Source organism: Notamacropus eugenii, chromosome 4 (assembly GCF_028372415.1).
Source record: "Notamacropus eugenii isolate mMacEug1 chromosome 4, mMacEug1.pri_v2, whole genome shotgun sequence".
NCBI lineage: Eukaryota > Metazoa > Chordata > Mammalia > Diprotodontia > Macropodidae > Notamacropus > Notamacropus eugenii.
In genome coordinates, this window is record NC_092875.1 from 57,746,550 (window position 1) to 57,771,784 (window position 25,235).

The following is a 25,235-nucleotide window of genomic DNA, read 5'->3' on the forward strand; positions in this document are numbered from 1 at the left end:
AAAGAGTTCAATAATTGTAGAATTGGAAGAATCTTATATGTCAAATAGTCCAATTTCTCATAATTAATACGGTTGAATTTGTCAATATGACTGATCTACCTAGACTAGGGGCTAAGAGCTCAGAGACTGAGGTGCTAGAGCATATAAATCTCTGAACTCTTTCTTGCCTCTTCCTAGAGACTAAGTTTGAAAACATAGATTCTTGGCTTCTATTCCCTGCTCCTAGCATGACCTTCTTGGCATAGAGACTCACAATGAATGCCAAAATATGAGGTGTAAAACTATGTTTTATTTAGAAGAATAACAATAAAGACATGGATGATTGGAAAGGAAGGCAACCATGAGGTTCTAATGCCTGCTCAAGACCAGAGAAAATGTCTATCCATCAATTCTGAGGGATTCCTTGGAGGTGAGTCTCAGTACTAGAAGGATGCTGTAGTGGCTCCACCTTCAGCCACAGCCCATCCTCTGCTCTGAGGATCAGTTCTGCCTTCCTTCGGACTGGTTTCTCATGAGGGAGAATGCGGAATCGCAGCAAAGTGAGGGCTAGCACAACTTTTATCTCAGACATGGCGAAGTTCTGGCCAATGCAGTTCCTGTTCAAGGTGGAGGGGCCCTGAAGTCAAACTGTCTCTGAGAATCCTGCCCACTTCCTCCACCCCTCTGAGGATGGGGCCTCCATAACCCAAAGAGGTGGGATCTCTTTTGGAACTTTGGTGCTACTCAAACTGACCTAGAGGGATGAGGATATCTCTCAAGGATGTAAATGGACAAATAGATGTTCTTATCTTACCTGGGTCCAGCTGAGAAGGGCATATATGCCAGGGGTGATATCTTCTGGGTGTTTTGGATATCAAAGCGGTATGGATCATAGACCTGGGATACAGGGACATGATTGGAGAGGTTGGTGGGGGTTATCCCAGGGTCACATCCACCAAAGCTCAATAGGCTTCTCCCAGAATGGGATCATACTCAGAATGAGTATGAGAACTTCATAAGGACATATAGATATCACCTCCTGTTTTTCCCAGCTCTGCCATGAAAGTTCCACCTGGGATGTTCTTACTTTTTGATCTTTCTGGGGCTCAGTTCCACCTTACCAGTATCCCTAACCCTTAGCTTGGATTAGCCATGGGGTGAAGGGTTGTGGTTGGTACCTCAGGGTTGGGCCATACAACTGGGTTGTGGTGGGTTCCAAAGATATTAATGTGGCATACATTCCCTAAAAGATGAGAAGAGAGAGTGAATAGTATGGTCCCCAAATTCCATACTTACACTTATGGACATGACCCTCTAAACCCTGCAGTGTGACTACCTTGGCTCCTTCCCATGGTAAAACCTACCATCTGCCATCTTCCATTCTCCCTTCCTCCAAACTTCCCCTCCCCCATTCTATGACTCTCCCTCCCTTTGCTATGTGAACTAAGTCAAGGCACCTTTGGGAATAATTCGACTATCAGGGAGCTTGATGTCCTTGGCACATTGGCGGAACACAGAAGGAACTGGTGGGTGCAATCTCATGCTCTCCTTGATACACATGGTCAGGAAGGGCATCTGGGACAGATCATCCCTGAGGACAGAAGAACCATTAGCCCAAACCCACAGTGATGAAAGGGAGGACATAAACCCTTCAATTTTTGTTGAAAAAAGCAGGGGCAGGGAGGAAGGTGTTAACTTGAAGGAACTTATTAATCAGAGCTTGGGGACATTTATAATCAGATGTTAGAGGATATTAACAAAACTGTGGATGAAATGTGGGAAGGGGGCTTTGACAGAGAAAATTTCCCTATGTTTTAGCCCTGGATAGAAGCTTTGTTAAGTTAAACTGAAATCAGTTGTGGATTGTGAAATTAAACTGCTTTGGGTTGTCTTTATGTGTCTGTTGGTAAGGAGGAGCCTGTTTGAGTAAATGGGATCCATCATCTGCTAAGGATTAATTTCAGCCATGTTGGGATGACAGAGTGAAGACTTTAGAGTTAAGAAGATGGGAGTTTGAATCCTGCTTCATTCTCTTGCTAGCTATATATTCCTAGGCAAGTCACTTAACCTGTCTTCCTCAGTTTCCTTATCTATAAAACAGGGATAATAAGAGCTAATAGTAGCATCTACATCCCAGGGTTGTTGTGAGGATCAGTGGAGACAACGTATGTAAAATATTTGGCCAGCATCGAAGTGCTATATAAATGCTAGCTTTTGCTATTACCATTGGGGATGGTTCATTTGGGAATGTCCTTGGCTGTGGACAGGGTAGACAGAGGCTTAACCTCTGACTACACACACCTCAGGAAATCCCTAGCCCTGACTCCATGGTTCCAACCCCAGCCTCAGCTTGCACTGACCATTCAACCTCCTCCACTTGATGACCTCTCAGGAGCTCTTGTATCTCCTGACGGCAGCGGTCCTGGTGTTCCTGATGCTGGGCCAGATTGTAGAGGGCCCAGGAGATGCCACTTGCAGTTGTATCATGCCCTGGAGTGTGGGGAGAGGAAAACAGACCCAGGGCAGTGGTGTGATGGTTAGAAATGCCCATTACTAGACTGTGTGGGAAGAAGAAACATACCCATATATCTAGGCCAGTATTGGTCAAAGAAGAGGTCAAAGAAGGTCTAAGCCTTGCCCCTCCTTCTCCATTTACCCCCTTACCTTCAAACATGAAGGTGTCAGCTTCTTCTCGGATTTCCTTATCTGACAGAGACTTCCCATTTTCATCCTGGAACAAGGCCACATTTCTGAGTTTTTGGCATCTTCCCAGGCATAACTCTGCTCAGGGGATCCAAGCAGCATCTCCCTGCCCTCAGGCATTTCAAGTACATGTAGAGTCACCTAATTTCACTGGAACCTACTTAATTGACCTCTGTGAAGTTGTCACCAACCCCAGAAACTCTGGATACACCTAACGCCATCCTCTGGACTCATGTAGCTGTTAAAAACCTTGGAGGCTTTTATGCCTTGGAGGTCCCCTGAAGTTTGTAGAACTCTCAGAAACCACCCAGGTGTACCTAGAACCAGATTTCCAGAAGGTTCCTGAAGCATTTAGAACTCTAGAATCCTGTATTTGAACAGAGACTTTACTGCATACGTCAACCTCATCTACTTTTAGCGATGAAGGCGCAGCCTAAAATTAATGTGAATTAATTTTAGGAAAAATATAGAGTTGTATCTCAGAATAATTCATTCCCTTTGTAATCCCATGTATTTTATTTTATGCATTTAGAAACGTTATCTTAGCAGGGGTCCATAGGCTTTTGTTGTTCAGTCATTTCTGACTCTTTGTGACCCCATAGACCATAGCATTCCAGTACTGTCCTTGGAAATTTTATTTTTTGGCAAAGATACTGGAGTGGTTTGCCATTCCCTTCTCAGTGGATTAAAGAAACAGAGGTTAAGTGATTGACAGAGGTTAAATAAGCTAGTAAGCATCTGAGTCTGGATTTGAACTCGGATCTTCCTTACTCCAGGCCCAGCGCTCTGTCCACTGTGGCACTTAGCTGCTTCCAATGCCTCCGTAGGGTCTGCCACACTACTAAAGTGATCTGCAATCCCAAAATGTTAAGATTTCCTCTAGAATCTCCTTACTTCTTAGTCTCCCTTGCCCTCACTGCTTCATCAAGGTCTGTATAGTCTTTACCATACTGTGTCTCATACACGTAAATCAGAACCTTTGTGTTTTCCCAACAGAGATAAACTTCTTTGATATGCCTAGAACTACCCACTGATGCTCTTGAATATACCTGGGATCTAAGAGACTCCCCTGACAAATGTAGAACCAGTCACACACACATTCCTGGATACAGTTAGAATGCACAAGATTGCCCTGATATGCCTACAACCAGAGCTACTTCTAGAGATATTTAGAATCTTAGACAGCCTGCCGATATTCTTACCCACAGCAATGTTTACACACGTAGAGCCAGAAGATGAGAACATACACGTAGAACCAAAGACAGAAATATGCCTAAGCTATCTGGAACTTGATGGAGACCTGGATTTGGCATTGGGGATCTGTGCCTGAATTGCCGGTTTTCTTTTTTTTTTTTTACAATTTGTGAGACCTTGGGCAGATTATCCCTCAGTTTGGGCTTCACCTTCCTCATCTTCAGAATTAGAGGGAAGGAAAAGAAAATGTTTAAAGTTCTCTCCAGCACTATCTCTAAACCCATTATCCTATGTGAAAGTGCTTTGTTTACAATAAACTGCTGTGCATTTAAAAAAAAAGTAGCAAAGGAGTTATTATCCATGAGAACTGTAAATAAGGATACTCTTAGAAACCTATAGAACCTGGAAATAATTTCCTTAATGAAAATACAACCAGGTACTAAAGATAGTTAGATACCTTTAGAACTCTAAGGATACTCTTGACATATTGAGATCCAGTCATAAAGATATTCCCAGGTATTTCAGGGGTAGCTAGGCGGCACAGTGGATAGAGCCTGGGCCTAGTGTCAGGAAGACCAGGGTTCAAATCCAATTTCAGAAACTTAATAGCTTTGTGACTTTAGGCAAGTAGATTAGCCTCTTTTTGTTTCAGTTTTCCCATAGGAATTACTTGGGATAATAATGATACTACTTCCTAGGGTTGTTTCGAGTATCAAATGTACATAATCAAATGCACAGACTTGTAAAGCACTTAGCACAGTGGTACATAGTATATATACTGACACTTAGTAAGTGGTATATAAATGTTAGCTTTTATTCTTAACTATTATTGCAAATTCCTTTGTAATACCAGGAATCAGCTTAGAGAGCTATTCTACACCAGTACAAAGAACAAGCCCTTTTCAATATGATGCTGTAAAGACTAGGGCTTCTGAGAAGAAGAAAAAGCTTTTTGTAGAAGACAGAAAAAAGTTAAATATGGTTTTAATGAGGGCCTAAGTCACCCACCCCTCTACACCGGACTCCAAGTCTAATACTAGAGGGCCATGACTTTCTCTCTACAGAGAAGCCCTTTGCATGCCCCTGAACACCTCCCCTCCCTTTCCCAAGCCTGCTAGACTTCATTTTCCCCACAAACTCACCTTGGCCAGCAGCAGCACATCTATGAAGTCCATGGTCTTGCTTTTACCCTTGTTCTTGAGAAAGGCTTCAGGACCCTGTTCAGCAAGAACTTGTTTGCGGGCCCGGATAACAGCATCTGTGAAGTCATGAACAATGTGGCAGGCCTGGGAGAAGCGTTTTCCATCTCTGGTGAGGAAGTATAGTCTATCCCAGTATAGAAGAAACTGATTGAAACGTTTCAGTGCAAGGATACTCAGCTCCAGGATGGTGGAGATGTAGGCACTTGGCTTCCTGTGCAAAGTAGGAGGGGCAGGGTCAGGCTCTGGGCCACTTAGGAAGAGAACCCACGTAGCTCAGACCAAACTCCTTATTGTCCTTGCAAACTAATTCCACCCCAAGTTTGCCTGTCCTAATCATTGTCATTACCTTTCTCACATCTCAAAACCATTGTTGGTCCCCACATTCCTACCCATTCTTCCTCCAAAATGTTAGCAGAATGATAGAATCTCAGAACTGGAAGGGACCACTGAGGTTTGTTTGTTTGTTTTTTTAGAACCACCCTTAATTTGACAGGAATCAATGCTACAAGATCCCTTTTTCTTGAGGACCTCAAGTGAGGGGGAGTTTACTCCTTTTTGAATTTATAAATTCTACTTTTTTCAGTCTTGTTAGAAAATTTTTTCTTTTCATATGAAATCCAAATCTGCCTTCTGCAATTTCCATTCACTACTTTTGATTATGCTGGGTCTTCTACCCAAAACTAGTCTAATCCCTCTTCCCTTGTCTACCCTTCTATTACTTGAAGATGACTACCAATTATCCTTCCACCTGCTTCTTCAGTTGATGTTTTTATAGTATTATCTGTGGTTCCTTTAGTATCCCAGTTGCCATTTTCTGAACATATTACATTTTATCAGCATTTTTTCATAAAATGTGATGCCCAGAACTGAATGCTGCCCTGCATAGAGAAATAGTATGGATGGAGATGTAGACTAGGGCAATGATGTACCTCCTTCTAGAAACACACAGCTGTTGGCCTAAACTATTATTACAATAAGCTGTGACCTCTGACCACCCAATCTTGTGACCTCTGACACAGGTATGCCTAAGAAAACAGGCAAAGATTTCTCATCTAAACAGAGGCAGGATACCCAACTCCCATATCCTTACTCTAGAAAACACCTGAAATTCATACACAACTGAATAATGATCAAGATATCTAAGGAAAAACTATAGGAAGTGGTGTCTTCCACCCAAGAATTGCCAAAAAATTCAAAGAGAATCTCATGAGCATAGGAAATAGGCTCACTTGCAAAGCCAGTACCATCACAAACAAGCCAACAACCTTCCAGTCAAGTTATATATCTATAACTCTGTGTCTGGAAAAAGCAAGAGCACAGGGTTCTCATGAGAAATCTCCATGATATTTGGACAAACACAACAGGGACCTTAGAAGCCACCAGGAATAGCAGTGACCAAGATGGCACAACAGTACTTAGGCCAGACAGATTAGGCAACCAGATCAATGTCTCTGAGGTTCCTAGTACTCTGTCCTGCAATGTCACAGAAGGCCTTGAAGATTCAATGCCTTGACCTTCAGAGATCCAAGGAGACCTAACCCTGGGAAGTATAAGAATGTAGAGGAATCCAGGGGAATCAGGGTGAGTCCAACTAGGGTTTACCAGCCTACTCAAAAGTACAGCAGGGGTTACAGAACCCCATTTCAAGAACTAAACCTGAAGAGATGAGTAACCCAAAGAAGACACTAGGCATGATAAAAATTTTTTCTAGCTTTAAAGACACTGGAAAATATATCCTAGATGGAGAGAAGAAGAAACAACCGTCTCTTTAAAATTCTAACATCTTCAAATGATAGTATGGGAGTTAAACAAATAAAACAGAGGCCCTAGAAGTGTATTGGTTCTATTTTGTGGTTTGGAAAAGGGAAAAGAGAAGGGAGGATAAAAAGAATCTACTACTGTAGAAAGGAGAAAGGAGGTCATGGAACTAGTTATTTCTCACAATTGAGATGCATGCAGAAGAGTATACACGTACGCAGAAAGGGGTACAAGGAGTAGGCACCATCTAGCACAGTGCCTGGCGCATAGTAGGCACTTAATAAATGTTTATTGATTGATTATTGATCAGATCAACCTCACTCTTATCTGAAACAGACATAAGAATGTTGAACACACAGACAGACTCAAAGAATTTGGTGTAGAAATTTTTCACACTCAACAGGAAAAGGTGGGATAGGAAGAAGGGATAATTAAAAGGGGAGACAATACTCTGGAGGGAATAGTTACAAGCAAAATAAACTTCCTTATAATGAGGGGAAGATTAAAAGCATAAAGGAGGACTGACCATTGAAAAGAATCCATAGGAACGTGTGTTGGATGCTCAGTTGATGCAATCCCTGCTGCCCATGGGAGGGCAGCTTCTGTATTCTTTAATTGCTTCTAGTCCACTCACCCTATGGTGAAGAGGAACATTTGTGATCCACCACGGAGTCAGAACTGAGATGCATTCAGGAGGTAATACACAGCCAGCTAGAGTCTCCTGGCTTTGACTTTCTAGACTAGCTGATGTTCAAGAAGGAGGACAAGCTGCTGTAGGTCCTGGGGTGGGGAATGGGGGAACCTCAGGCTGTCTCTCACCCAGAGCTACCATTTAGCCCATGAGTACATGGTCCTGCTATTACTTTTGTCTTGGTTATTTCCTGCTCTTAGATTGAAGGTGGCCAGTGAGCTTTGAAAGGTGAGAATGGTAAGCCAACAGAAATCCAGAAGTCAGAGTTGATCCTAGGACTTGAGTCATCAGAAGTCTAGGAGATTTTCTGGAAGCGACTTGATCAGCACAAATCAAAGTCAGCCAAGAGGGAGGGATAGCAATTCATCCTTTAGCTATGGAGAATTCAGAAAGGAACTTGGTAGATATATGCTTTGTAAAAACTGAATTGTTTGAGTCTACTGTTCCCAGAGATTGCGGTGCAGTCAGGGCAAACGTGTCTCTAGGTAGTGGGAGAAATAACATCTGTTCATCCTCCATCTTTAAAGTAAGTATCATTTTGAAAACTATAATTGATGCTAATTGGATAAACAGAGCTGGGCACTAATAATTGGTGATTAACAGTAGGGTGTAGGGGGCAGGAAATACACTAGAATGGAGGTATTAGCCTTAGCAGAAGAGAAAGCCATTCCACTGTCATAAGTGGTACCATAGCATTCTCATGGAAAGATGTAGCGATTCTCGCTTTAGGAATCTGACTTATGAATATGTGTGTGTGATTTAGGAAAGTAAGTCTAGAGTCTTACTAGAGAAGGAAAAAGACAAAGAAAAGGACTAGAATTTAAGGGAGAGGGAATGGATGAACAAATTGTGATACATGAATAAAATGGAATATTACTGCTTTACAAGAAATGACAAAGAGAACCCTGAGAATTTGAACTCACACAGAGCGATGTGAGCAAAATCAGATGGATTTACATAAGGATAGCATTGTAAAGAAAACCAACTTTGGAAGCTGTAGGGTTGTCCATTAATGGGGAAATGGCTGAAAAAGTTATAGCGTATGAAGGTGATAGAATACTATTATGCCATAAGAGATGATGAGGGAATAGTTTCAGAGAAATCTGGAAAGATTTGCATGAATTGATGCAGAACAAAATGAGCAGAGCCAGAGGAATGATTTATAAAATAGCAGCAATGTTGTAAAGTTAATCAACTTAGAAAAACTTAATAACTCTGATAAGAATAATGATTAATCATAATTTCAGAGAACTCAAGGTGGAATAGCTTGCCAATTTCTTGTTAGAAAGGTGATGGATTTAGAGTGCAAATGAGGGGGACATGGTCAACTTGGGAATTTATTTTGCTTGACTATTATACATTTGTAAGAGGGTTTTTCTTTCTTCCTCAATTGGAGTTGGTGGATTGTTGGTGGGAGGGAAAACTAGGGATCTGAAAATTAAATGTAATTTACAAAACCCAACTTTGAAAACCTTTATAATTCTGACCAAAGTGATGACTAACTATGATTCCAGAGGACAACTGTACCATATATGATGACATATATTACTCATCTATTTCTTGAGAGAGAGGTGATAGGTTCAAGGCACAGAAAGAGATATACACATTTTTGTAGGTCAGCACTATTTGGATTCGCTTTAGTTGACTACTTATTCATTACAAGGGTTTTTTCTTTTGATTATAAATTGGGGGAGGGTTTGGGGGAAAGATAGAGCTTATCAACAGTGATGCAAAAAAAGATTTTTTGAAATATTTCAAAGTGCACAGAAGAGAACAGAAGGAAGTTCAGAAAGAACCACTAACAAGAAGGACAGTTTTAAATGTAACATTTGGAATTATATGTATATATTATTTATAAATAGTTACATCATATATACAATTATATCAGGTAGCTTGACTGTGCAATGCATAGAGTGCTCAGCCTGGAGGGAGGAAGACCTGAGTTCAAATATGGCCTCAATCACTTACTAGCTGTGTGACCCCGGGCAAATAATTTAACCCCTGTTTGCCTCAGTTTCTCATCAGTAAAATGAGCTGGGGAAGGAAATGGCAAGAAAACCACAAATGGGGTCATGAAGAATTGGACACGACTGAAATGAGTGAACAAAAAATATTAGAGATTTCAAGGCTGGGATCCAGTCAATGACCAAGTGTTGTCTAAATTAAGTATTAGCTCTGGGTATGCAGATCTAATGAAGAAATTAATAGTGTGAGAATATATTAGATGGAGTAAAGGCACACCCATTATTGTATATGTGTATATTTCTCTATTATCTACTCATCAGCAGAGTGAGACAGTAAGGTTTAATTTCAGAGGATAGTATTCTTTCCATATGAACAGGACAGAAGATGATCCTATTATGATACAAATGGAGAAGAGATTGCATGTTTATTCCATATGGAATGTTGCTAGAAAATATCTTATCTTGTCATACACACATACACATGTGTTGTTTTTGTTGTTCAGTCATTTCAGTTGTGTCTGACCCTTCATGATTCCATTTGGAATTTTCTTTGCAAAGATACTGGAGTGGTTTGTGATTTCCTTCTCCAGTTAATTTTACAGATGAGGAAACTGAGAAAACAGGGTTAAATGACTTGCCCATGGTCACATAGATAGTGTCTGAGTCCATATTTGAACTCAGGATGGTGAGTCTTCCTGACTCCAAGCTCTCAGCACTCTATCCGCTGTGCCACAGTCACCAGGTGTGTATGTATGAACATATATGTAGGTACATATACATATATGTGTATATGAATATATTATATATATTTATTGAGTTTCACTATTACCAGGTAATTATGTAACAAACATTCTGGAAGTAATACTACATAAAAAATAACTTCAAATTTGTGTACTTTAAATATTTTTTGAAGGAAAGTAAAATATCTGTTATTGAGTCCCCTCTATGTGATGCTGAATGTCTCTGGCTAAATCTTTGGTCACTGCACAAACCTTTGATGATGAGTCCTCCCTGCCTTGTCTGCTTGCACATTACTGTTTCCTCACATCAGATCACATGTTACCAATTGTCTTCCTCTCTGGATTTTCTTTCATTACTCTTCCCCAGTCAACAGTCCAACTTCACCCATCTGTCTTTTCTCTTGAGTTTCTTAGTAACCTACCCCACCACCAAGATAGCCCCTTGTAGGATAAATTGAACTCAAAGAAAAGAACCAGAAAGATAATTGGATGGGGAAAAGATGGTTAGTATTGAAAGGAAATGAAAACTAGAGACCCAGAAGGTGGAAAAGGTAGCAAAGGGGAAACAAAAAGAAATGACTCCTAATTATGAGTCAAGACTTGTCACTGGGGACTTCTGTAAACAATGCACAGCAATGCCACAGTTAAGTACCTGCTTAGTGCTCAGACTGTATTGAAATTGCCTGACTTGCAAATAATTGATATTGAAAACTTCTCTGGTGCCTTTCCTTAAAAAAATGGGTCTGGGGAAGTTTTAAAGGCAGCATGTCTGGTAAGGATTTAGAGCAGGAATTGAGGGAGTAAAGTCATGAGTAGCCAGTCATCTATGGGAACTCCATTTACCGGATCAGCCCTGAGCTGCCCCTCCTTCCTCACTGTTGCAGATATTGTCCTTGGTACTGTGCACTCCCTCCCTGGAGATTTTGCTTCCATGTGTTCACATGGGGCTATATCATCTCTAGTTCCTGAGACCCCACAGCCAGGTCCCAGAAGGGCACTCACTCTTGACAGTTGCTATCATGACTGAAGATGCATTTCTGCAGGCTGTCCAGGGTCATGAGGCTGATGTGCTCAAACATATCCAGGTAAGTGCTACCCTCAGCACATAGTCGCCTCCACTTTGCCTGTCAAAGAAAGAGAGAAAGTATGGGGCTGGCCTCCTCCCAGGATCAGGCCTCATGACCTCAGTCTCTCTAGACACACAGAGAGAAACCTTTGCCATGGACAGCAGAGTGGAGCTTTGGGCCACCGTGATAATGTGTCAGAAGGATGGAGTCAGAACTAGGATTTAGCAACTGAGGTCTTGCTCCTACTCTGCCCCTGATTTACTGTATGTCCTTAATGGTGTTTGAGGGATTGCAAAGTGATTTACCCCATGAAACGTAGCAGAAGAAGCTCTTGGTTGATGGTGTCTATGGGGTCTGCCTCCCTTCTAAAGCCAAGCTACATTTGGTAAGAGAGGGTGGATGGTGTGATGTCTCACAGCCATTAGTAGACATTTTTGTGCATGGACAACTATTATTAACCATGCCTAAGGCATGTGGCAATCACTCTCTCCTCAGCAGGGAAGGAAACAGAGATCACATGAATTGAGTGTGGGGTCATTGCTCAGAGGGATGGGGATTTGGGTAACTGTGAAGCAGGGAATGAGCTCACCCCTGCTGCCAGCTGGCAGTTATTAATATTTTATGTTAAATTATAGTTTTTGCTGATTGGACTGCTAAGACTTCGTTGTTTCTAGAGGACTAAATCACTGTAGTTTCTATATTCAGAATCTTCCAAGTTCATTGACCATGGGCAAAGCCCTCATCATCTTCTGTTAGGTACAGCTCTTCTGTGTCCACTATCACACCTGTTGTAACCCAAGTTGGTCTAGGAGGGTAGGTGCTGAATGTAGGATCTAGCTGTGGTTGATGTTCTTTCCCCAACCCACTTGAGACCCCTTCAGGCTCACATGCATGATATCTGCACTCTGGTTAAATATCTTCACATAGGGCTTGAGGATGTCAAAGTGGAAAGCTGGGGTGAGGAGGCGCCGGTGCTGACTCCATTTGTCTCCGTTACTCACGAGCAACCCATCCCCTGGTGAGGGGGAAAGATGTAGAAGTAGCCTAGGTCCATCCCCTCATTTCCTTGCCACCCCCAGAACCCTTACTTAGATTCCTACAGAGAGCTCCAAACCCAGTAGAATCCACCTGCCCCTTATCTCAGCCATTTACTTAGCCCTGAGTCCCTCACCTATTTCTGGTCCTCAAGATTTAGTTCCCCACACACCAGCCCACCAGCTGTTCATATCCCTGCCTATAAACACCTCACTCCCAGGATTCCCAGTCCCGTAGGTTAAGGGCACTTGAGTGTCTTTTTCTTGGGCCTTATCTCTGCTTCCTGGTGTTATTTTTGACCACACTCATTACTTACCCAGCCAGGGATTCAAGAATCCATAGATAAGATCATCCTTGGGTGCAATATAGGCTGTTGAGAGAGATAAATTCTTCAAAGGGGATGAATACACACACATACAAATATGAGTATATATTATACTCATATACATATATGAGTATACTCATATACATATATGAGTATATATATGTATACACACATATGCATAGCTAGCTTACTCTATACACATATCCCTATGTAGTGAGAAAGTAGAGTAAGGAATATGCTGTAACATATGACACCCAAGGAGAAGCCAAGGGAGGGCAATATAGCCTTGGCTTGGGGTCCCAATGTTCCATGCTGAAAGGTCAGGGGCTGGAGTTTCTTTCTTCTGCCCCTCCCCAGCACCAAAAGAATCACCCTTCAAACCGTGTACAGACTGGACAAAAAGAACAAGAGTGCAGCAGAGTAACGTGGAGGAATGGGTGAGTCTGGAGGTGGGAGAGTGAGTGGAACAGGAGTAGGAAAATGAAGGCAGGAGAACACCCCAATATATACTGATAGGCTGGATGGATTTTGGCCATAAAAGACCCTGGAAATGACCCAAATCACCTTGGACCTGCTGACCCCTGGCTATGGCCCAGGTGTGGCTCACCCTGAACCAATCAGACATGGCTCTGTATTCCTAAGGCATAATCCAGACATGGCCCCAGGCATATCTCCAGGGATCACTGAGATATTGTTCAAATCATGTTGGATATAATGGTTCATATATACATACTTACATACACACGTGTAAGGAAGGGCTGTAGCAAACCCTGAGACACTGTCCTCAAGCCCCACAGTTCAGACACTAACCACATATGATTCTGAACCCTCCTTTCATAGACTTGGCTCAGATGTTCTTGAACATGGGCAATACCAAACTTGAACATGGCTCGGATATCCTCCAGAGAGCACACAGACCTCTTAGGCATGGCCCAGATAAGTCACCAAGATATGGCTCAGACCATTTATACCCTAACACATGACACACATCCTGGCCACACAGGACTTGGACACTTCCACATATGGCCTAGACACTCTTCTAGACATGAGCTCACACACAATAGTGTATATACTAATTTGTATATCTAGTTACGACCTAGACACTCCTCGACATGGCTCTGTGCACAAATTCCATACCTCTCTAGACACAATATTAAATACAATCCCATTCAGGGCCCAGGCATCATCTTTGGATATGACTATAGACGTAACCTAGGCATGATTTCATACGCGGTACCAAGCCAGCTCAGATAGCCCAGGTACATTCCACATATGACCTTGATGGTTTCAGAAATGGCTTCCAATATACTTCAGGGATGGTCCTATATGGTCTCAAGTGTAGCCCCAGAAACATCACACATGAGGAAGGGAGGCAAGGGAAGACAAGGGAATAAGCATTTATACAGAACCTACTAAGTGCTTTTCCAAATATCTCATTTGATTCTCATAACAACTTTGAGGAAACTGAGGCAAATAGAAATTAAGTGACTTCCTCATGATCACACAGCTGGTAAAGTGTCTGATGCCATTTTTAAACTGAGATCTTCCTGATTCCAGGCCCAAATCTTTATGTACCCTACCACCAGTTGCCTCAAGTTTTACCATAGTTGCCACTATGGCCCCAGATATACCCAGAATGTGGTTCTAGAAACATGGATCCAGATATAAACCAGACATAATTATAGCCCCACATCAAGCATAGTCCTATACAACTCTAGGCATGATTCCAGAAACAGACTTGATATACTCTGATTTCTTGTCAAGATATAGCTCTCATAAAGCCAGAGACATGACCCAAAGTAGCATGTTGGAAATATAACACTGAACATGGCCTCTGATCTACACCTGCTACACCCAGAGAGGATCCCAGACATGCCAAAGAATTACAGAATCAGAGATGTTTTCCAGTCTTCTCACACCTTACTCATGTTCATATGGTCTATGATTTCCTGACACTGGCCCTTCTGGCTGCTCCTCCAACCAGAAACCCTAGGAAAGCTGTCTCCCAAACCTAGACTGCTCTGCTCCTCTCATCTCTGATTCCAGGCTTTTTTAACCATTTTCTCCAAGAAGCCTTTCACAGTTCCTCTTAATGCTAGTGCCTTTTGTCTATAGATTATTCCAACTTATCCTGTATACATCTGGCTTGTACATGTTTATTTTTACATATTGTCTCTCCAATTAGACTATGAGCTTCTTTTGTTTTTAAAAATTAATTTGTTTTCAGTTTTCAACAATCACTTCCATAGGTTTTAAATTTTCTCCTCCTTCTTCCCCCCCCCCCCCGAGATGGCATGCAATCTTATATGGGTTCTATACCTACATTCTTATTAAACACATTTTCACATTAGTCATGTTGCATAAAAGAATTAAAAACAATGAGAGAAACCATGAGAGAAACCAAACCGATACAAAAGAACACAAGAAAAACACAACACAAGAAACACAAACACAAGAAAAACAAGAACATAAGAAAAAAATTGTCTGCTTCTTTCTGCATTCCAATTCCATAGTTCTTTCTCTGGGTATGGATGGTATTTTGCATCAAGAGTTCTTTGGGAGGGTTTTAGATCCTTATATTGTTGTGAAGGACTAAGTCTATCAGAAACAGCCCTCGCACACTGTGGCTGTTACTGTGTATAATGTTCTCCTAGTTCTGCTCATTTCACTCAGCATCAGTTCATACAAGTCTTTCCAGGTTTTTCTGAAGTTCACCTGTTCATCATTTCCTATAGCACAATACTATTCCATTACATTCATATATCACAACTTGTTCAGCCATTCCCCAATTGATGGACATCCCCTTGATTTCCAGTTCTTGGCCACCACAAAAAGAGCTGCTATAAATATTTTTGTACATGTGGGGCATTTTCTCATTTTTATGATCTCTTTGGTATACTGTCCTAGAAGCGATATTGCTGGATGAAAGGGTATGCACATTTTTATAGCCCTTTAGGCATAGTTCCAAATTGCTCTCCAGAATGGAGACTAAACTGTGAGCTTCTTGAAAAAAGTGACTGTTTCTGCCTTTCTTTGTATGCCCAGTATTTAGATAGCTAGTAAGTAACTAGTGTCTGGTGACTACAAAGGTTTTTAAAGACATTTATTTTTTTTTAATTTATGGAATAAAACAAGCATTTCCATAATATAGTATAAAAAAGATAATTGCACAGGAAACTTTAAGTAACCTCCTAATAATAGTTTATGAGTTTGACTTGACTAGGCATAGGCATACTGAAACAGGAACCAAAAAGATTCGGAATTTGCTAACATCTTATGGGGAGGAATGTTTTTCTATGTATTCCCTGTAAGTTTCCATTCTGGCCAAAGGCAGAGACTTTAGCAGCAGTCAGGTAGTATGGCATGGCTCCTTTGCCGTCTCGCAACAGGCACAGGGTCTGGGTATTTCAGTCTCATATTAATGTACATAGCAGAAACACAATGGAGTCAACATGGCATGTCTAGTGCATTGGTACAATCCTACTGGAAATGATGTTATGAGTTTTTCACCCATACTTCCTGATGTTGGGTAAGAATTATGCCTATTCATTGACCTGTGCCTTACAATCTCTGAAAATGGAAAGGAAGTTAAGACTGTTAGGGTAGAGGACACAGTACAGGAACATCCAGAAATGATTGGGAGGTAAAATACAAAAGACTTCAAAAAGCTAATTTAAAAACAATAAAGAGGAAACTGCAAATAAACTGCAAGAAACAGTTACAACATTTGCATCCCATATCTAGTATAATACCTTGCATGTAGTAGGAGTTTTAAAAATGGATATTGAATCTAACTGAATTTACAGGGTAATTATCTAGTTAGTGAGTTAGTGAGACCCACCTTCCACGGTTGGGTCTCCTGTTCTTCTGGGACTATCTATCTGCCTTTCTCTATGCCTTTGTGCTGGGTGTCCCTAATTCCCGGAATGTTCTCCTTCATCATGCTCAGTGGATAGAGTTCTGGACTTGGAGTCAGGAAGACCTCGGTTCAAATCTTATTTTAGATACTCAGCCAGTCATGTGACCCTAGGTAAGTCAATTATGATGCCTCCTTCTCAGTTTCCTCATCTATAAAATGGGAATAATAATGGTATCTACCTTGTATGTTGTGAAGACTGAGATCATATGCTAACTTCATTAATCACCTGTTGGATTCCCTGAATTCCTCCAAATTGGAACTAAGATCCTACCCTCTACAAAGACTTTGCAGATTCCTTTCCCTCTGAGACTTCCATCTATTTTTCCTATGTAGGGATTTCCATGTTATTTCCCCCTTTAGAGTATATGCACCTTGAGGGCAATGACTATGTTTGCCTTTCTTTGTATCTTCAGTACTTAGCAGAGTGCCTGACACACAGTAAGCTCTCAAAGATACTTTTCAGCTGATTGCTATCTTCTCGTGTTCCAAATAAAAACACCACAGGGTGTCAGAGTTTGAAGACCTTATGAGTTCTGTAGTTCAGTTTCTTTGTTTTACAGATAAGGAAACAGAGCTAGAGAAGCCAATATCACTTATCTAGTGTCATAAAGCCAATAAGTGGCAGTCCTAAAAGTTAAACCCTGGTCTTACGACTTTAAGTTCAATGCTATTACACAGGGAGAGCCTAAGCAAGATTGAGCTCCATATCTCTGCAACACAGGTTCTGCCCAAGACCATACATCCTCATGCTTCTAGTGCTAATATCATCTCCCTGAGTATAAGCCCTCAAAGTCTGCCCACAAGTCAATGAACTCTACCCAAAAGAAATAATCATTCCCTCTCCCACTCTTTCTCTGTCACTTCCCCCCTTTACCACTCCTCCTCCTCCTCCTGAGAACAGTGATCTCTCTCCTTTCATGTATCATTAAGTTTCTCTGTTCCAACGCAGAAAATTCCTTGATAAAAAAGGATCTTTGGGGCTAAAGTAACTCCTAACATTCTCCTTCAACCTCAGCCGTTCCATGTCCACATAATAAACTCTCCTTTGCTGTTGGTTATGGCCAGAAAGTAGCTGCAAACATCACCCTCTCTCACTAGGGGAGAAAGACACACTAGCAACAGCTTCAGACTCATCCCCAATAGAGGAAAATGCTCTTTGCTCTCTCTTCTGCTCTCACTTTTCTCAGCCTATGCATACCTAGGGGAACTTAGTGGTTGTTTAGTGTTAGGAAAAAAATGGACAATATGAGATGGAAACAGAAGATGGAGGAAAGAATAAGGTAGAAGTAAGACAGAAGGACCAAGAAGCCCTAAGGGAACTGATGAAGGCAGGGAATCCAAAGAATAATAGAAAGCAAGGAAGTGAATAAGGACTACTAAAGAGAAAAATAGAGCACGAGGCAGATATAGAGGACTATACAGAGAAATAGAGATGCCTGTGGGAGGTACTTAGTAAATGGTTGTTTAGTTGATTTGTTGAGTGCAGAAAGAGAAGGAAGACAGAACACTGAGAATGGTGCTTCAGTTCCTGGAGAACCCAGGGGACTTTGTATAATGGAAGTGAGGAGAAGGGTTAATGCGACAGTATAGAGGATTAAAAGAGGGTAAGATGATGGAGAGGGGTTGGATCACTGGAGAAGGCCATATGGGTGAGAAGTTGTCAAAGTAACACTGACCTCTAGGATTTCCATACCTGATGCAGAAGTAAGAGGCCGGATGTAGTCAGGGTGGCAGAGTGAAACCGCTGGACGGAAAGGTCCCATCCAGAGTAGAAAGGCCTCCCTGAAGGTGGCCACAATATTGGTAATCTGCTTCAAATTTTCCTCTTTGTTGTTTATCTATGAGCAAAAAAATGTGCAGTTATGACTTCCAAGCAGGTTTCAAAGAACCACCAATGAATATTGTCTCCTTCCTCCCTCTATCATGGGGACAGGCTGGAGAGGAATCTAAGGGGTTCAGAAGCATGTGCTTTTTCTGAGGCATCTTTTTAATGAAATCATCATGGGAGCCCATTGTGGCATCCTAGAAAGACTACTGGATTGCTAAATTATGAGAGATTCTTAGATTCAGTGGAGGTGGGGATGGCTCAGAAGCCATTTGGTTTCACCTGTACCTAGACAAAAATCTCTTTCATAACAAACCCAAGTGGCTCTCTAGCCTCTGATTGAAGACCTACTGTGCATGGGACCCATCACCTCCTAAAAGAACCCAATCCACTTCTGGACAATTCCAGTTTGGGGGGAAGTGTTTCTGATAGCAAGACTATTTTGGCCTCTTTCCACCTTTACCCCCTGATCCTGGCTCTCTCATCTGGGGCTAAAGGGGGCAGACTGAATTCATCTTCCTCATGACAGCTTGAACATAATCATCATTTCCCATTAAGTTTTCTCTTTTTCCAGGATGAAAGTACTCAATTGAAACAAATAAAATTCTTTTCATCCAATATCTTTGGGGAATGTCTATTATTCAAGATTTAGAGGGAACTGATGCACAATGTATAAGACTTGGGAAGAACAGTTGGTCTTGAAACCAAGAAAACTTGGGTTCAAGTCCTGGTTGTGATATATACTGCCTTTGGGAGCCTGGACACTGGCACTTACTCTCTCAGTGCTCTAGGAAATTCTTAGTTTACTTTGATAAAGGGAATTTCTTTATCTAGTTCTTCCCTAATGGATGAAATCACAAGTCTAATCTCTATGCTTTGTATAAGACCAGTAGCCATTTCAAATAGCAAAATAAGAATAGTTTACAGAAGAAATGCAAATAATAAATAGCCCTTTGAAGAAATGTTTTAATCTCTGATAATAAGAGTTAAAAAAACCTTTCAGGGTTTCACCCATCAAATTGGAAAATATTAAAAATGGAAACGTTTCTTTTTACATAAGCTCTTTTATTATAGAAAGCATTTTTTTCATATTTGTATTCCTAATCTCTAACAGTTATATGTAGTAGAGTAAACACTTAATAGTTATTGAATTCAACTCAGTTTTTGGATATATGTACGTTCATATACGTACATAAATGCATACATATACGTGCATAATTAGTTCAGAGGCAATTTTATGACTCAATCAGTAAATGAAATAACTAATTTAAATTAATTTTGAATACTGTCAATGTTTAGACTTCTTGCCTAATATTACTTTTGTTGTTGTTCATTCATTTTAGTCATGTTCAATTCTTTGTGACTCCATTTGTGGTTTTCTTGGTAAAGATACTGGAGAGGTATTCCTCTTCAACTCATTTTCCTCTCCCACTTAATAGTATTTTATTTTTTCCTACATGTAGACATAGCTTTTCACTTTTATAAGATTTTTAGTTACAATTTTTTCTCTCTTCCTCCCCTCCAACCACCCCAAGCTGGAATGAAATATGATATAGGCTATACCTGTCCACTATTATTAAACATATTTCTACATTAGTCATGTCTTGGAGGAAGAATCAGAAAAAAAGAGAAAAACATTGAGACAGAAAAAAATTTAAAAAATGGTATGCTTCAATCTGCCTTCAGACTCTTTTTGTATTCATTTTCAGTTCTTTCTCTGGATGTAGATAGCATTTTTCATCATGAGTCTTTTGGAATTGTCTTATATCATTGTATTGCTGAGAAGAGCTAGGTCTATCAAAGTTGGTCTTCACCCAGTGTTGCTGTTACTGTGTATAATGTTCTCCTATTTCTGCTCACTTCATGCATCAGTTCATGTAAGTCTTTCCAGGTTTTTCTGAAATCTACCTTCTCATCATTTCTGACAAAACAATAATATTCCATTACATTCATATAGCACAACTTGTTCAGCAGTTCCCTAATTGATAGCATCCCCTCAATTTCCAATTCTTTGCCATTTTGCCAAAAAGAACTGCTATATGTATTTTTGTAGATGTGTATCCTTTTCCCATTTTTATGATCTCTTTGGGATACAGACATAGTAGTGGTATTGCTGGTCAAAGGGTATGCACAGTTTTATAGCCCTTTGGGCTATAAAATTCCAAATTGTTCTCCAGAATGGTTGGATCAGTTCACATATCCACCAACAATGCACTAGTGTGGAAACAAAAAATGTTATAGAAACTGAGAAGTCAAGCACACAATACATTGCTGGTAAAATTGTGACTTGGTTTGACTATTCTGAGAAACAATTTTGAATGAGCTTAGAAAATTCATTAACTTTTTCATACTTTTTTGACTCAGTGGTCCCACTAGTGTGCACATACGCAAAAAAGGTCTTATTACATAACACACTATTAATCACAAAACTTTTTGTGATAGCAAAAAACTAGAAATAAAATGGATTGTTATTGATTGGGGTCCAATTGAATACATTATGGCCTAGGAATATAATGGAATATTACTGCACCAAAAGACATGATGAAAATGAAGACTTCAAAGAAATACAGAATGCCCCTAAAGTGATTCAGAGCAAAGAAAGACAACAATATATACAAATATAACAAAAATGATATTAAAAGATTTAGTCAATCTCTGATTAATATCAATAAACAGTATCAACCACAAAGAGCTTCTACTGCTGCTAACTAGCATTTATATAGAACTTGAAGGTTTCCAAAGTCCTTTACAAATATTTCACTTAATTTTGCAAAAACCTAGAGAGGTAGAAACTATTATTATGATCCATATTTTGCAGATGAGGAAACAGAATCAGACTGAGATTTAGTGACTTGCCCAGGGTGGTAAGTGTCTGAGACCAGAAATGAACTTAGCTCTTCTGGACTCCAGGTCTAACACTCTACCCACCATACCATCCAGCTGTATTCTACTGTAAGTCACTGAAAATTTCTCCCTACTTGACACGCTTTCTGGAAGTTCCTCAGTCCTTTTTCTTACTACTTTACTTTTGTCTCACCCATGTGAAAAAGAAAAGGTTAGGAGGAGAGTATCACAGTTCTTTTTTTTCACATTGAAGAAAGGGAGATCCAGAAGCCCCAACTAAAAGGTAAAACAAAGAGCCTAGAGGCCAGCAGAAGGCTCCTAAGAAAGAAGATGCTACTGATGGGGAATCAAGGGCAGTTCAGAGGGCTGGAACTAAGGTTCACTGCTGTGATGATGAAGAGAAAAAGGAGAGGGAAACATAGAATCTGAAATATTAGGGACCTGGGGAATTATCTTTTACAGTGACAGTAATCCAATCAACACTATCATTCCTGGAAAAGATCTGCAGATTACTTTTTGTAGGACTCCACCCACCATCTCTCTGAATTTCCTCTCTGAAACACTCTTCCCTGGCCACCACTCTCTTCTAGGTGTTGTCTTCTCCTGTGAGAATGTAAGATCCTTGAAGGCCAGAACAGTCTTGTTTATATTTGCATAAGCCCTTACCACAGTGCTTGGCACATAGTGGCAAATGCTCTATAAAGGCTATTTCATTTTATAATTCATTTATTCCAAACACTTCACTATGTAGAGGAAACAAATCTGAGAAAACTGAAGTGACTTATTCAAGGTCCTACATTTAGTAAATAGGAAAGCTTAAATTTGAACTGGATTCCTCTCTAACAAATTGAGTATGCTCCTTACTATACACCTCATTACCTTTCATCAAACTTCTGGAAAGACAAGCCCTTCACTTACTATGATTAAGATGATGATACAGATAAAAGAGAGAGGTAGAGTTACTGAGGTCTTGTTAATTTCTCTTTTAAGGGAGAATGATACCTAGATTTGGACGAATGCAACAAAAATGGTGAATGGAGAGCGGAAATCCAGTCACCAGTCTTCAGATAACTACAGGTCCCAGGACACTGCCAAGAGCTGGCAGGTATGAAAAGTCTTGAAGAACTGGATATGTAGCTTACAACTGGAAATAATCAAGAGTCCTGATCTTCCAAAATGGGAAGGCAGTAGAATTTTCAAATGGCAGGGCAGGGAACTTCTTGCCTATTCCTTTCAAAATTATCTATTACATGACTAAAGTGAAGGTAAATGTGCACTAAGAAAGAGGAGAAGTGATCATTCAAAGCCAGCAAGGTTTCACAAGGTACATGTCATGCCAAACAGGTAAGGTAGGGAATGCCATACTAACAATATACTGGGAGGTTTTTTTTGGCTTTAATTATTTTTATTTATTTTGTTAAATATTTCCCAATTACATGTAAAAAATTAATAATCATTTAAAAAATTTGAATTCCAAATTCTGTACCTTTCTACCTTTGGGAAGGCAAGCAATTTGATATTCATTATCCATGTGAAGTCATGCAAAGTATATTTCCATATTAGCCATGTTGCAAAAAAACACCCACAAATAAAACAATAAAAATAAAGAAAAAATTTAAAAATATGCTTCAAACTGCGTTCAAAGTTCACCAATTCTCTCTCTGGAGTAGGCCCTTGATTTCCAATTCTTTGTCATCACAAAATGAACTGCTATAAATAGTTGGTACAAATACAACATTTTCCCTTTTCTTTGATATCTTTGGGATATAGATTTAGTAGTGGTATTACTGAGCCAAAAAGTTTGTTTTATAGTTTTATAGCTCTTTGGGCATAGTGCCAAATCAATTCTTCAGTGTCAAGAGTGCATTAGGGTCCCAAGTTTTCCATATCCCCTCCAGCATTTGTCATATTTCTTTTCTGTCATGTTAGCCAATCTTATAGGTGTGAGGCAATCTCTAAGAGTAGTTTTAATGTACATTTATTGTATTAATAGTGACTTACAGAATTTTTTCATGTGATTATTGATAGCAGTGATTACTTCCGAAAAATTGACTTTTCATATTCTTTGAGAATTTATAAATTGGGGAATGCCTCTTATATTTATAAATCTGGCTCAATTCCCTATATATTTGAGAAATGAAGCCTTTAGTAGAGCAACTTCCTTTAATCCCATCCCCATTTTCCTATTTTATTTCTAATTTTGGCTGACTTAGTTTTGTTTGTGCAAAAGCTTTTTAATTTCATGTAATCAAAATTATCATTTTTTTATCCACATAGTCCTTTCTGTCTCTTACTTGGTCATAAATGTTTCCCTTACCCATACATTTGACATGCACATTTTTCTATGCTCCCCTAATTTACTTATGATAGCAGTATTTAAATCTAAATCACTTATCCATTTTGACATTATCTTGGTGTGAAGTGTGAGATGTTAGTCTTGCCTATTTTCTACCAATTTGCTTTCAAATTTTCTCAGTAATTTTTTTCAAGTCTTGAGTTCTCACCCCAGAAGCTTGGATCTTTGGGTTCATCAAACTGCAGATTACTATGGTCATTTAACACTGTATGTGTACCTAATCTATCCCATTGACCTACCACTCTAATTCTTAGTGAGTATAAGATTGTTTTGATGATCATCACTTTATAATATAGTTTTAAATCCAGAACTATGAGGGTGCCTTCCTTAACATTTTTTCCCATTGATTCCCTTGAAATTCTTGTCACTTTGTTCTTTTAGATGAATTTTTGTTACAATTACTCTATAAAATATTCCTTTTATAGTTTGATTGCTATGGCACTGAATATGCAAGTTAATTTAGGTAGAATTGTCATTTTTATTATGTTGGCTTGACCTTTAGCTGTTCAGTTGCTTAGTCATGTCACAAACCCAGAACACTTGGGTGGGGAGGAGGTGACCAATTTTCCACCTGTATAGATCCATTTGCAAGATTAAGGGAGTGGTGATGTAAGGCGCCTACACCACCTGCTTCTCTTAAAATATGCTTTGGGATTAGTTGATTGCACTTCCCCTGTTGTAACTCAGACATTTAGTTTCATCTTTGTTTTATTTGATGCCTCCCTTTGTCAGTTGTGCTAGCTGCAGATTTCTGTGTGAATGAAGTCTTGTTGTAGGGTACTCATAGGCTAAAGGCCTTCCTTAATCCACTCAGCCTCCAGCCACTGTTTGCTCTAGAGCCAGGTGCGCTCCGCGCATAACAAAGAAGGGGATATGTTGGGACTGGAAGCTCAATTCCGTGTGGACGGTCTCGGGCGGGTAAAAGTGGGACTTCTAAATCTTAGAGTCTTACGAGGCCCTCCATGAACAGCGGGGGTTCGAGAAGGTCAGACTGAGCTAGCTCGGCTAGCTCGGGTATTTCCGCCTCTCCCCCGGAGATACCTGATGGGTGGAGTCTCCCTGCCCTCGAGGTCATCCCGGATTGGAGCACACCTAGTTACCTAACAGCATGGTATTGAGATGCAAACTGTGTGGCTGAAGATTAAGTAGGATTGAGGAAGCCAGAAAGCTCTCTCTTAGCACGTGTGGAGCCAAAGAGGATAGTAGGGCTCCACTTCTTTTCTTTCCTCTCTCCCCTCCCCCTCTCTCCCCGCTTGTACTTCTACTTCCAATCCCTTAAGCTTAACCTCCTTAGGAAATCTCCCCCTCTTCCTCCTAAGGAAGACCTCCCTGCATTCCCTGTGAAGTTTCTCAGCCCAGACCTCCTGTTCCTCTGGCTTTATTACTGGCAATAGATTCCCCATCTCTGCCCTTTTCCCAGGGGTTTGGGAAGCTTCTCTCCACTTTCTCTCCTTCTGAATCTAGGATTCGGGACTCGCTTCTTTCACAGCCCCTTCCGGGTGTACCCCAAAAGCACCCAGGATTATCTACGCTCCCAGTCCCTGTTCGGGCGCCAACTGCCAAGCCTAGAGGCCTGTATTGGGCTACCCGAGTCTTTCCTACCTCACCTCCGAGGTCTTCGGCTGGCCACGCC

General features: G+C 40.5%; 1 protein-coding gene across 1 annotated transcript in view; it reads right to left on the reverse strand.

Annotated features, from left to right (window-relative positions):
* Window positions 1-269: 269 nt before the first annotated feature.
* The window catches only part of LOC140499584 (cytochrome P450 4F2-like), a 38,723-nt gene continuing 13,757 nt past the window's right edge, over window positions 270-25,235 (reverse strand). The window contains exons 3-13 of the mRNA XM_072601197.1: window positions 18,271-18,415; window positions 12,650-12,703; window positions 12,186-12,313; window positions 11,234-11,355; window positions 5,019-5,289; window positions 2,644-2,710; window positions 2,340-2,469; window positions 1,437-1,570; window positions 1,158-1,222; window positions 794-876; window positions 270-596 (exon numbers count right to left, since the gene is read on the reverse strand). Of these exons, the coding sequence (XP_072457298.1) occupies window positions 386-596; window positions 794-876; window positions 1,158-1,222; window positions 1,437-1,570; window positions 2,340-2,469; window positions 2,644-2,710; window positions 5,019-5,289; window positions 11,234-11,355; window positions 12,186-12,313; window positions 12,650-12,703; window positions 18,271-18,415 (1,410 nt within the window). The 3' untranslated portion in view covers window positions 270-385. The remainder of the gene's footprint in view (window positions 597-793; window positions 877-1,157; window positions 1,223-1,436; window positions 1,571-2,339; window positions 2,470-2,643; window positions 2,711-5,018; window positions 5,290-11,233; window positions 11,356-12,185; window positions 12,314-12,649; window positions 12,704-18,270; window positions 18,416-25,235) is intronic.